The sequence below is a fragment of the Lolium perenne genome, chromosome 5 (genome assembly GCF_019359855.2).
Source record: "Lolium perenne isolate Kyuss_39 chromosome 5, Kyuss_2.0, whole genome shotgun sequence".
NCBI classification, from domain to species: domain Eukaryota; kingdom Viridiplantae; phylum Streptophyta; class Magnoliopsida; order Poales; family Poaceae; genus Lolium; species Lolium perenne.
The window spans coordinates 245171532-245184919 of NC_067248.2; the positions used below are offsets into that span (position 1 = coordinate 245171532).

At 47.4% G+C, this 13388-nt stretch overlaps 1 protein-coding gene across 1 annotated transcript; it reads left to right on the forward strand.

Annotated features, from left to right (window-relative positions):
• Positions 1–1590: 1590 nt before the first annotated feature.
• LOC139831121 (uncharacterized) lies at positions 1591–4720 on the forward strand. The gene is made up of 5 exons (XM_071820383.1): positions 1591–1761; positions 1872–2355; positions 2441–2542; positions 3001–4223; positions 4323–4720. The coding sequence occupies exons 1-5, from the start codon at positions 1612–1614 to the stop codon at positions 4401–4403; spliced, it is 2040 nt and encodes a 679-aa protein (XP_071676484.1). The 5' UTR covers positions 1591–1611; the 3' UTR covers positions 4404–4720.
• The last annotated feature ends 8668 nt before the right edge of the window (positions 4721–13388 follow it).

Below are 13388 nucleotides of genomic sequence, written 5' to 3' on the forward strand. Positions count from 1 at the left end.
GCTGGTGATAACCTTGAAGAGCTTGATCATGAAGCACTTCTGCTTGTTGATGTACTTGAACATGATGACGTCGCCTATCTAGAGGATGATCTTCCTGGCGAATTCCCTCCACCCTTTGAAGAATAAGAGCTCGTCCTGGACCAACTGCATGTGGACACCATACTCGCAAAAGCTGTTACATTTCAGCGGCAAGGTCACCACTGCGTTTTGTATCTACATGCTCCTCACTAGGATCAGTTTCATCGTTGGAGGGGCATGCAATGCAAGGAGTTCAGAGGCCCTAATCTGCACGTAGAAGCAGTGAGGCTCGTCCCCCACGGGGCGGTGGAGAGTCCTCAAGTATGGGGCAGGCTTGGCCTACATCTCATCCACAAATTGTTGCAGACGTGGAACCACCGGCCTGATCGACCACCACCTCCATTTGACGGATGTAGACGATGAAACCCACAGGTGGGATGATGGACCTCCTGCACAACGTGGACCAATCCACCAACTTCGATTCCTTTGCCAAGGACAGACAGTCAAAGTTTGTACAAGATGTTGAACTAGTTGTTGCTCTAAACTCGTAGCAAACAAATGCAATGTAGTGCATGCCAAAAAGATCCCAGAACGTAACACAATGCAAACAAGATCATACTAACTAGGATAAGATGTCCTACTACATCTTCTCCTACAATTGTGAGCCATAATGAGTACAAGTGTTCGTAAGGACGCCCTACTAGTAGATGAAGTACAATTTTGATGCAAATTTGAAGTCGTAAATCAGTTTTCTTTTTCATAACTACACTGCAAGAAGATAAAAAACCATCATACCAAGGATGGGATGCATGGCTCGATGTACGAGGCGTCGTCGATGGTCCCACCAAAGAGGACAAAGCTCCACAAGCACTAGGAGCGCCAAAATCCTGGCGGCGCGGGCGTGGAAAAGGAAGCTCCAGGAGCACCAAATCCCGCCGGCGCAACGGCGAATGCTGGACCAACCGCCGAAGGCATGCCGAATCCCGTGACGGGAGTATTAGGGGAAAACGGGAGCCCCTATGCCACGGGGCTAAACCGGCAGGTGAGCCATGACCATGCTTGACCACGTGGCGACCGCGTCGAAGATGGTAGCCCACCGTGCAGAAACCGTCGGATTAGGCCCCAATCGGGACGACACAGGGCCTATAAATCGAGCCCAAACCCGACCCAAACAGGCAAAAGACCAGCCCGGCCTGAGAAGCCTAGCCTAAACCTTACTTGAATCGTGAAAGCTGCAAGCCCGAGCCCGGCCTATTCAGGCTCAAAAATCAGGCTCAAGCCCAGCCTGGCCTGACCCGAGATTTTCGGGCCCGGGCTGCCCATGCCCAGCTGTAACAGTGTAGGCCCCACCTCGATCTGGCCCCATCTGGCCTCTTCTGTCCATTTCAAACTTTCAGAAAAAAGGAAAGAAGAGGACGCGTGCCCAAACCCTAGGCGCGCGCCGCCATCCTCGGCCCCAACGGTCATATCAAGCCCCCCACCCATATAAGCCCTCTCTCCCCGGATTGCGCCGCCGCATCTCAGCATTTCGCCATCAGCAAATCCGCCGCGCCACATCATTGGGAGAAGGTAGGAAAGAGACGGGAGCGAGAGATGGAGGCGGTTGCAGCGGCGGCGGTGGCGGACATGGTGGACCTGAACGCCCTCTCGCGCCGCGAGCTCCAGGCGCTCTGCAAGCTCAACGGCGTCCGCGCCAACATGACCAACCTCGCCATGGTCGAGGCCCTCCACTCCCTCCCCTCGGTAAGCAACGCGTCCTCCCCGATTCCCTTGTGGTATACGAATCGCGATTTCTGCTGCTGCTGATTTTAGGGATCGTTGTTTGATGCGGGTTTTCGTTTGTCGCGGGTCAGGTGGACGGGATCGACCAGATCGGCACCACGCTCTGCCTCCCGACTCCGGGCAAGTCGGCGATGAAGTCGGCCCTGAGGACCGCCGCGGCCTCCGAGCAGCAGCAAGGGAGCCCGCTCCCGCGCGGCCGCCGCGTGTCCGTCAAGTCTCCGGAGGCCATCAGGATGGACGCCATGGACGAGGAGGGGGACGAGACGAAGCGGGACTTCGTGCGGACCCCCGGCGTCGCGCTGCGCAGCACCAGCCGCCGCGCGCGGGCCACGCCCGCGCCGCTCCTGACTCCGGCGGCTGGCACCCTGCGGAGGAGCCAGAGGTCGACGGTTCGCAAGGCCGCGGCGCCGGTTGAGGAGACCGAGGTCTCCACTGCGAAGAGATCGACGAGGAAGACCGCGATTCCGAAGGTCGCGATTGATTTTGACCAGGAAGAGGAGGATGCGGCGGTGGCGACACAGGAGGAGGACAAGGTGCAGCAAGTAGAGCCCAAAGGTGAGAGTTCCTTCCTCGTTAATTTGCTTTGTTGTTCGATTGCCGGGAGCGTTGCAGTTTTGATGCGAGTTTTGTGGTCATGCAGCTGCTACTTCTGACGAGAAATGTGATGACCCTGTGGAGGAAGAAGTTACAAAGCTTCCGGAAGGAGATAGCAAAGGGGATGAACCAGAGCAGGGAGAGAAAGGTAAAATTTGTTACTGACTCGATGCTTTTTTTTTCTACTAGGCTTGTGTGTGAAATTTGCGAGCACTAAACCATTAAGCATAAATGCATGATGACTGAAAAACTATAAGAGTCTGCCAAGCATATAATTTCTGTACTGATCAATTCTCTTGATTGTAGCATGTCAAAATTCAGATTCAGATACTTGTTCCTTATTTTATCTGTACTTATTAAGACTGAGTAGCTTTCTGAATTGAGCATGTGTTCCTTGCTCTCATCTGTAGCAATTACTTAATTGTGGCATTCTGAAATTCATCCATTTGTTCCTTGCTTTATTGTTACTGCTATAAGACTATGAGTTGTGGCTTTCTAAATTATGCATGTCTTCCGTGCTCTCAACTATGACCATTCTGAATTCATCCATGCTTATGACTTTTATATGTTGATTCAATTTGCTAACTTCTAACCATGATGAAACAGGAGCTGCTGCAATTGAGGAAGAAGAGAAGCTTGTCAATGCTGAGAAGTCTGCTCCCCTGTCAGCCATGGAGGATTCACCAATAATAGGTGTCATTTCCAAGGTGGCACCTGAACCAGACATGAAGAATGTTGCAAATAGCTCGACTGAAGATCGTGAGGTTCTTGGAAGTTGGTCACCTGTGCGGGAGATAGCTGATGAGATCAACAAGTCCAGTGAAGATAAGGAAGATGTTGCTGTTGAAGCGCCTGAGGAAGCCGTCAAGGAAGATGCTACCAATTCCACCATTGAGGATGCTGCTGCACCTAGCAACATGGCTCCAACTGCTATGACTGAGAAGGACGTCACTGTTGATGAGAGTGCTGAGGAATATAATCTTGTTGCAGAGAACAGAGAGGAAGCTGACCTCACAGAGCAGAGCAGGGAGGTGGGTGATCACGATCAAGAGGAGGAGGATATGCTGAAGGCTGACCGGACAGTTGATGAAGAGAGTGATGAGACCATTGAGGCTGCTGCTGCACCTAACAAGATGATCCCAGCTGCTGTGACTGAGATGGAAGTCGCTGTTGATGAGGTGCCGCAGGCTGATCTGACCGATGATGATAGTGTTGATGAATATGATCAAGATGGAGAGAGCAGCGAGGAAGCTGACTTCAGTGAAGAGAGTGGCGAGGTGGATGACCTCGATGAGGAGGAGGAGCATATGCTGAAGGCTGACCAGACAGTGGATGAAGAGAGTGATTATACCGTTGAAGTGAGTGGCTCCACTGGCGTGAACTTTGATTCAGACGAAGAAGAGGAGCAGCTCGAGACAGGAGAAGAGACAAAGGAAGTCGAGGATAGCGACTCACTCACGGGAGAGGAAGATGATTTCAGCGGTGATCTGTCATCAGAGTTTGACGATCTCGGGAATTTCAGTGATGCTGAAACTGAAAGCGACAGCTCTCATGTGGCGCTGGAGGGAATCCATGTTGATGGTGCTGCTGTCTCATATGCAGCCAAGGAAGCTGAAGAATCTGTCATTACAGAAGATACAGAAGTGCCCAGCGAGGAGGATGTGGTTTCTCAGCACGTCGAGACCATTGTCGAGTCTCTGGACAAGGTCACCATCGCTGAGGAGAAGAAAGAAGAGTGTGCGAAGGAGAAGAAGCAGCTGAAAGTTGGAAAGGAAATGAGCCTAAGAAAGCTGAAGAGCGCTTACAAGGAGAGCCTCATTGCTGCCAAGGTAATGCCAAACCTCAGTTGCACCAATATTTCATATCTCCGTTGTTTTATAGTGTAAATTGTTCCCTGGATTTTGCTGATTAATATGTATCTGATCCAGGGAGGGAAGACGCTGACCATCGCCAGCGACAAAGGCAGCAGGGTGGCGCTTGCGGAACTGGACGACAACGCTGAATGCTGATACAGGAATCATCATGCATCTGCTCGGACTGAATGAAAGAGTGAGGGCTCTAGCCCTGAAGTGAAAACTAGGTTTTCCATCTTTCTGTTTTCATTTCCAAATGCTGTGGTGAAGTGACCGCTCCAAGTTTTCGTGTGTGTGGTGAGAGCATTGGGTTGTGAAACCATGGTTTCTCTGAACCAACCTGCAGTTCGTGTTGCTCCACATCGTTTTTTTCAGTTCTTCAGGTCGTTTTGTGTTAGTTTTGTGACATGTCAAATGGATATGAACTATACACATACGGGGTTGATCAGACAACCTTGTTAATCGTATACGTATATTACAGCAGTCCCTACTACATGTGTTTTTTTCTTTCTCAAATGTCCCTAGTACTTGATGCATAGCTGCATTTTTGCACTGCAACATCTGTCAGGTAATGTCATGCCTGATTCAGGATTCTTCCAAAGATTTTACGCCGGCTGTATGTGCTGCAAAATAATATTGTAATGGCTTGTTCCTAAACGTGAGCTGTGAAGTTCGTTAGCAATCTGCCAACTATTATTCGGGCATGCAGTTGGTTGAGAAAATTCCATTTCCAATTTCCTTCAAAATGCTGTAAATTTGGAAAACCAGTCAATCTGGATTCTGGAACAAGGTAGCAGTAGTGCAATCTCAAGTTTTGAGCTGCTTTTGTCTCGCCGTAGATTTAACTCTGAATACGTACTAGTAAATGCAGAGACCGAACAAAGGCCTTCTCAAATCGATTCAGCATTGATAGTGCAGTGGCCGCTGTGCCAAGTCTTGCGCGCCACCTTCTAATCTTGATTTGGGGCTGAACGTCATCCCTACAATGTAGGATGAGTGCTATCCAATGGAGCAACTGCCGACGCGTCTCATGGTCATATATTTTATATAAGATGTAACTTCAGGGGAAATATTATATTTTGTGACAAGGTTTACATAGTAGTCATGCTATTATAGATGAAGGATCTTGAGGAGGAGGAGGATCGCGGTGAAGATCAAAGGATTAGTTCTTCTTCGGACCTCTTCTTCTCCGTTCGGGGACGAACTGTGGTGGATGTGAATGTTTTTCGTCTATTTCCCCTTCACGAAGTTGTTTCTTTTGAAGAGGTGAAGGTTGCGGCATATATGACCAGGGGTCGTTAAGATATTTGTTGCCTAGGATATCAATCTTCTCAATTAAGGACTTGCTTGATTCCTTCCAAATCTTCATTTATGACTTGATTTACTTTCAAAATTGACCATTTCCTACAAGTTTCATAGGAGCACAAGGAACGTAAGTTTCATAGGAGCACAAGCACATTTTGTCGGTTAGTTAGAAAGCAAAAATCAATGAATCCAAATAAAATCAAAAACACCTCGGGAAACACATCATTTTAGGAGCTATGAGCGGCATGACGGGGACGCCAGCCTCATGGGAGGCGCGGAAGCTTGTGGAAGCGTGGGTTGGGGCGGCGCAATATTGATGCCGACAGGCGGTTGCCGCATGAGCTCCATGATGACACTTGGTGGCCTGACGAGTCTAGAAGGCGTGGGGTGGGGAGATCGGCCGCGGCGCTTTGGCGGGAAGGAAGGAGCTGAAATGTACCTCCCACCAATGAGGGTGATTGGATCCTGTCTACCGAAAACCTGGGCGTCATTCTCGACTATATCCGGGAACTTGCGGCCCATTTTCCGTACCCCTTACAAAAAAATTGGTTAAGGCCATTTTACGGTATATGCACGAGTTATTTTTCAGCCAAAAATCTAAATACAGTTTTAGTTTTTCGAGGCAGAGGTATTGAGGGATATGTTAGAGATCTTTTACCATGTATCACCAATAATCATGCTTCCTAGCATTGAAATGAATATCACAAATTTATCTAAATTTGGATGTGACATCTTTTCACGAGAGAGGGAACACATTATTTTGGTTAGATCATGGTCCAAAATGCAACTTGTAGACTCCTATTACATGTCAGTAAGGGCATATCCAGCGGCTCAACGCAACATACCAAACATGTTCGCTTTGGTCCGCGTGGATAGGAAATGGGTAAAACCCTAACCCAACGACCCGATGCAAAGTGACAGGCATGTCTACGCTGAAGCATTCCCGACCCAACTTTGGGCTGCAAATGCGTCAACTTTGGGCCTAGCGGTGGGTGTGCTGCATGCATCGCTTCACCTCCTGTGTTGCCACATGATTTCCCCAATGGTCAGCGGCCACATTCCTTCCCTATTGTGTGGCATCAATATTGCCTAGGCGCGGCTTGGCCCTAGCCCGCGTCTAGGGGTGGTCTGGGCCACCAGGCGTCCACCGACCTCGCCCTTCCGCCTATAAATTCCCTTCAACGCAAAAACCCTAAAAAAATACAGTCTCCATCCACGAAAAGTTCCGTCGCCGCCGCCATCGTCCAGACAAGTTTCGGGGGTCAGAAGTTCCTGTTCCGGCACCCTACCGGGACGGGGATTGACCCATGGAGCCATCTCTATCGACTTCACCGCCTGCACTTCGACTCCATGATGGTTCGTGAGTAGTTTCCCCCTGAACTATGGGTTCTTGACTGTAGCTAGTTGGTACTCTCTCTCCCATGTACTTCAATACAATGATCTCATGAGTTGCCTTACATGATTGAGATTCATATGATGTAATTGGTGTTGTGTTTGTTGGGATCCGATAAATTGTGGAATTGTGATCAGATTGTTCATCATATTATCATACTACTGTTATTTAAGATCTTGCATGCTCTCCGGTACTTGCAGATATCTTGATCAAGTAGTTGCATGTATCTACAAGAGGGAGTATTTATGTTCGATGGTAGGTTCATACCTCTAGTTTTTTGGAAGAGTGACAATAACTTCTAAGATTTTAGATGTGATGTTGCTACTAGGGGAGAAAACAAAAATTCTTTGTGTAAGGATGATTCTATTGTTTACTTTACACACATTGCTTAATACGATAATCTGTTGCTTGCAACTTAATACTGGAAGGGGTTCGGATGATAACCGGAAGATGGATTATTAGTCATAGACGCAGTTGGATTACGATCTATGTATTATATTGTAATGCCCAATTAAATACTACAATAACTTTTATCTTATCATAACATGCATCGTCATGCCCTCACAATTATCAATTGCCCAACTATAATTTGTTCACCCAACACATGTTATTTGGAGAGTTACCACTAGTGTAGATAGCTGGGAACCCCGGTCCTTCTGTCATCATCATTGCTCTACAGTAAACTATGCACTGGAATATTTTCTGGTGCCATCTCCTATGTGTTACTGCTACTGCTACTGTGTTACTATTGTCACTACTTTCATATTGCTGCTGCTTTCACATCACCCCTGTTACTAGTGCTTTTTCAGGTGCAACTGAATTGACAACTCCGTTGTTAAGGCTTATAAGTATTCTTTACCTCCCCTTGTGTCGAATCATTAAATTTGGGTTTTACTTCCATCGAAGACTGTTACGATCCCCTATACTTGTGGGCCATCAGCGAGTGACGGCTGGGTTTCTGCGCCACCATCAATGTCACACGATTAGAATCCCACACTGGCACTTCAGGAGGTCGTGCCTCCATCCTTTTAAGGGCACAGGCAACGTCCTACCATCATTCACTCCAGACACCATAGTTCTTTGGAGGTAGCCAACTTGGTGAAACCATGGGCAATGGAGCGTGTCCATGGAGGAAGTTGAAGAAGAACGACGTGAGACCGGGTTATCATCGGCGAAGCCCGCATCTGCGTCCCCATCCATCCCCCTCCCACCACCACCACCAAGTGACGGTGGGATCATTGTCCTGCACCTGCAGCGGGCGCTCCCCATCCACTTCCACTGGCATTACCTCCAGTGGTGTCGGCACACAACTGGTTGTGGTTGATCCCGCCATTTGTCAACCTCACCCAGCCGATGATGAGTTGTCTAGAGTTTGGAGGCCCGCTTTAAACTTATTTTGTAATTTGTTTCTTCATTTTCCCTATGTAAATTAAGTTTCATTAATTAAATTTATAGGAACATTGGAACACTTTGCTTACGGCTGCTAGGGCAGCCCGACCGAAACATGCAAGGGAGATGACCGCACCTGATTTTGTGTCCGCAACCCGACTTGTACGGACAAAAATGGACACATTTCGTGTCTAAAAAGCGCCGGGCCGCTGAGTGATGCCCTAATGCTTGCTTATTCTGGTTGCTCAAAACAAAAAAGAAAATATAGAGAACCGATCAATCTCAACGTTTGCCCAAAGAAGGAGAGCCTCAAAAGGATTCACGTCTCTCCATAATCAAAGACCTTCCAAACCCGCAAAACGCAGCGTGTTTACATGATGCGCTTTCCCAGGACCCACATGTCAGCGAGCGAGACACTGAGAATGAAAGACAACGGGCGTGTTTGGTACGCTGCATCTAAATCGTGCATGGGTTGGGTAGTTCTAAGTTAGGCTTTGCCAGGTGAGTACGAGAGCTAGGCCAACATGTGCACTCCGTTTGGTAGGATGTGGTGCATATAGTGGACAAAAATTGTAGCCTGGTTAGTTGTTTGGGTTTCCCTTGGTTGCAACCTAGGCTTTGCCCCTCTTCTGTTTGGTTGCCTCTTTGTGCACACACTAGCAGATACACACACCACTTTCAAATTTGATGAGTATACCATGCCTTGTGGTCAACACACAGGCTAGCAGGTATGAAGATGCATATTATGAACACATAAGCAACATATGAGCACTAGATAAAGATGCATATAGGAAAAACACCCATGCATTATACTATCATAGGCAGCAACCTCATGGATACACACCCGTGGGTTCAAAAGGACTCGTTCTTCAGATCGAGATGACAAACATTGATGTTCTTGACATCATAACACTACTACTAGTACTACCAACTATACGTAAGTCCAGGTCATAGAACAACGTCTTCACCAGTCATGGATCGGCTCCTCAAGCTGTGAGCACGTGATCTACTCCTGGGTGCTGGTGATAACCCTGGAGAGCTTGATCCTAAAGCCCTTCTTCTTGTTGATGTACTTGAAGATGATGACATCGCCTATCTAGAGGTTGATCTTCCTGGTGAATTCTCTCCACCGTTTGAAGAATAAGAGATCGTCCTGGACCAACTGCATGTGGACACCACACTCGCAGAAGCTGTTACATTTCAGCGACAAGGTCACCACTACGTTTTGTATCTACATGCTCTTCATCAGGATCGGTTTCATCGTCGGAGGGGCCTGCAACACAAGGAGTTGAGAGGCCCTAATCTGCACGTAGAAGCGGTGAGGCTCGTCCCCCACGCGACGGTGGAGAGTCCTCGGAGCATGGGCAGGCTTGGCCTACATCTCATCCACAAGTTGTTTCAGACGTGGAACCACCAGCCTGACCACCACCTCCATTTGACGGATGTATAGACGATGAAGCCCATAGGTGGGATGATGGATCTCCTACACAGCATGGACCAATCCACCAACTTCGATTCCTTTGCCAAGGACAGACGACCAAAATTTGTACAAGATGTTGAACTAGTTGTTGCTCTAAACTTGTAGCAAACAAATGCAATGCATGCTAAAAAGATCCCAGAAGCATAACACAATGCAAAAAAGAACTTGCTGAATCTGATGCTATGGAAGTGATTGAAGCATGTACGGGAAAGGAGACTTGGTGGAATGAAGTTGCCGCCATTTTTGCTAACATTGTAGACTCAACTATTACCATCGGCGAGGTTATATTCAAGCACTGTCCGAGGGAAGCAAACAAAGTGGCTCACGAGTTAGCTAAGTTTAGTTTTTTGAATAAGAATTTTTGTAGTTGGGCTAGTGAGCCGTCTAGTTTTCTTCTTAATAGCCTCATTACTCATGTTACATTGATGTTGAAGCAACAAGTTTTAGACGCACTATTTTCCTTATTAGGGTACCTATGGGGACTGGAAGGTTTTTAATGAGGTGGCTTGCTGACTTAATATACTAGATGATACCCCGCGCGTTGCGGCGGGATATGTTTAGCCATGTATAGAATAACAAATTTACACCCTTTTATGAAAAATTAGATTCAAGGGAGCACATTTCATTATTTGAAAGTTAATAAAAAAAATTATTACATGACCAGAGCACTTGGTGATGGAATTGGTAATACAGAAGTCATCTGAAATATAGCCGTGACATGTCTTGTTTCATGTACTCAATTGTAGAGAACTCATCTGTTCCAAGTATGCTTTTGATGTCAGCACGTGAAGGCCCTCCTCTGTTACCTCTTGTAAAGTTAGGTGCAGTGGTCGTTTCATGTGCTTGACTTTTTGTATTGCCTCAATATACATCTTGTTAGCTTCTCTTTGGCGATTAGTTGCAGACGGAAGCATGGAGGCGGCGGGCCTCATTGCTGTGCTGCATAAACAGAGTTGTACATGGAAATACCGATAAGAAATATTTATAGAAACATGAATATATGGATGGCTGAGTATTACCTGTTTTGTCCTCTTTGTTGCTCCGTGTACCAGTAATGGATGAAGCCTGTGGGTTGAAAATTGTATATGGATTTTGATATGGACAGGTGAAGTTCAATAGCATTGAAAGATTGAGAGATGCGGATTTCCTTGATTGACCAGTATAGCTTCCCCCAAGAGCGAACGAAAAATTTGGTATCAATAAAATGTCTCAGGGCCATTTAAGCATGTTCCGTCGCTCCATTAAAGTGCCTATTGTTTCTTGTAGGCTACAGAATGAGAAAACAGTAAATAGAGAAATGTATGAGGGCCATGAAGTATGTTCCGTTTCGGCATGAGGGACAATGTGAGGTAGATGTCTATCAATGGGTGAGGAAGCAGTCTGTGTTAGTGTTTCTTGTATTCTACAGAATGAGAAAATAAGCAGCAATGACACCTCGTTGTACATACATTTTTGTAGGGACAAACATGGTGTTAATAATTTTGATAGAGAAGCGATAACTATTGGCAAGTGCACAATACTTTGGCATGTGGGACGGAACACACTAAAACATGGATCAGAAGTATTTCTCTCTTTGTACACGTTCTTCATACCAAAATAAAGCTATGTTTGAATGAAGGACTTGGTCTCCCAAGGTTTGAGGGTTAAAAAATACTCCCTGAAAGATTGAATGCTTTAATTTTTTATTTTTTATTTTTTCAGGAAAAGCGAGATGTACCAACTGAAACATAAAAAATCTTTGCAAAGGGACACATGCAAATTGAAAAGAAGCAGGTACTATTTGTTTGGTCCGTAGGTAATATATCTGAACACATGAATTTGACGGAGGCTAACCAATAAATCTGTACAGTGTGATTAGGAAATTAGAAGGTGCATGCGCTCACCCCATGTAAATTTAAATCAAGAGGAGGAGATTGCGGTATGCGTACCTATAGAGAAGAAGGATGTGTGCTGTGTGGATGATGAACAGTAGAGAGCAGACCGTAAGTCAACGGGACAGTAACATCGAGCGACCAGACTGAGAATGCAACAAATCCCCACGAATCCGAGATAAATCCCAAGAAAACTGGAGCGCGTGAGGTAGCAGAACATCAAATGGTGCAGGTGTATAACTATTAGTGGAAATCCGGAGGGCGTGAGGTCGGAGCAGACAAAATCTGGAGCGGAAGATCAACCTGCCAGATTGGTGAGGTATAATGAGGGATTGTAAAAAAAAGGAAGGAGGAATTAGGATGGGGAGTGGTCAGTTACCAGCGTCGAGGCGCTCGGCTTGGTGGCAGCGCGACCAGGTTGCCGTGATAGGTCATGGGTGTGGAGGCGGATGGCACCATGCCATGCTATTTAAGCTGGAGAAAACGGCGGTGGAGGATGAACTCCATAGGGTAGTTTTCAATCTTTCAATGCTCAGATTTATTAGATTGAATGCTCGGATTTATCGCCGCACAGTGGTGAGAGGAGCAATGACGATCGGGATGACTGAGGAAGATGAACTGAGTCTGCCTCTTTTTTAGGGCCAACGTGGAGGAGGTCTAGCGAAAGAAGATTGGCCAATGCCCCAGCCCATGATGGTCCTTAGCGGCCCAATGTATGCCAGCCCATGTTGGGTCAAACCATCTGTTTTAGCCTACGTCCGTGTGAACCATCTCTTTCAGCCCATGAAGCATCTCTTCTAGCCCACGTTAATCCTAAGCAGGAGGGTAACGTGATGTGATGGGGAGGCAGAATTTGGGGTGACGTGGCTGCGTGAGAAGCCAGGAAAATGGGACCAACTATTTAGAGATAGAAGATTTGCTTTTACCAAAAAAAGATCATACTAACTAGGATAAGATGTCCTACTACATCTGCTCCTAAAATTGTGGGCCGTAATGAGTACAAGTGTCGTAAGCACGCCCTACTAGTAGATGCAGTACAATTTTGATGCAAATTTGAAGTCGCAAATCAATTTTCATGTTCAGATCCACGGTGCAAGAAGATAAAGAAAAACCTCATACCACGAATGGGGCACGGGGCTCGATGTACCAGGCGTCATCGATGGTCCCACCAAACAGGACAAAGCTCCACAAGCACGAGCGCCAAATCCTAGCGGCGCGGACGTGGACGAGGAAGTACCAGGAGCACCAATTCACGGCGGTGCGACGACGAATGCTGGACCAACTACCAAAGGCATGCCGAATCCCGCGACGGGAGTATTAGGGGGAAACGGAAGCCCCTACGCCACAGGGCTGAACCTCGACAGGTGAGCCATGGCCATGCTTGACACCCGGGCAACTGTGTCGAAGACGGCCGCTCTTCGTGCAGAAACCGACGGATTAGGCCCCAATCAGGATGACACGGGGCCTTTTAATCGAGCCTAAACCTGACACGAACATGCAAAGACCGGCCCAACCCAAGAAGCCCAACCTAAACCTTACCTAAATCGTGAAAACTGCAAGCCCGAGCCCGGCCTGTTCGGGCTAAAAAGTCAGGCCCAAGTCCGGCCCGACCCGACCCAAAAAAAATTGGGCTGGATCGGGTGGGGTCGTCCGGGCCAGGCGGGGCCAGCTGCCTATGCCCAGCTGTAACAGCGTAGGCCGAC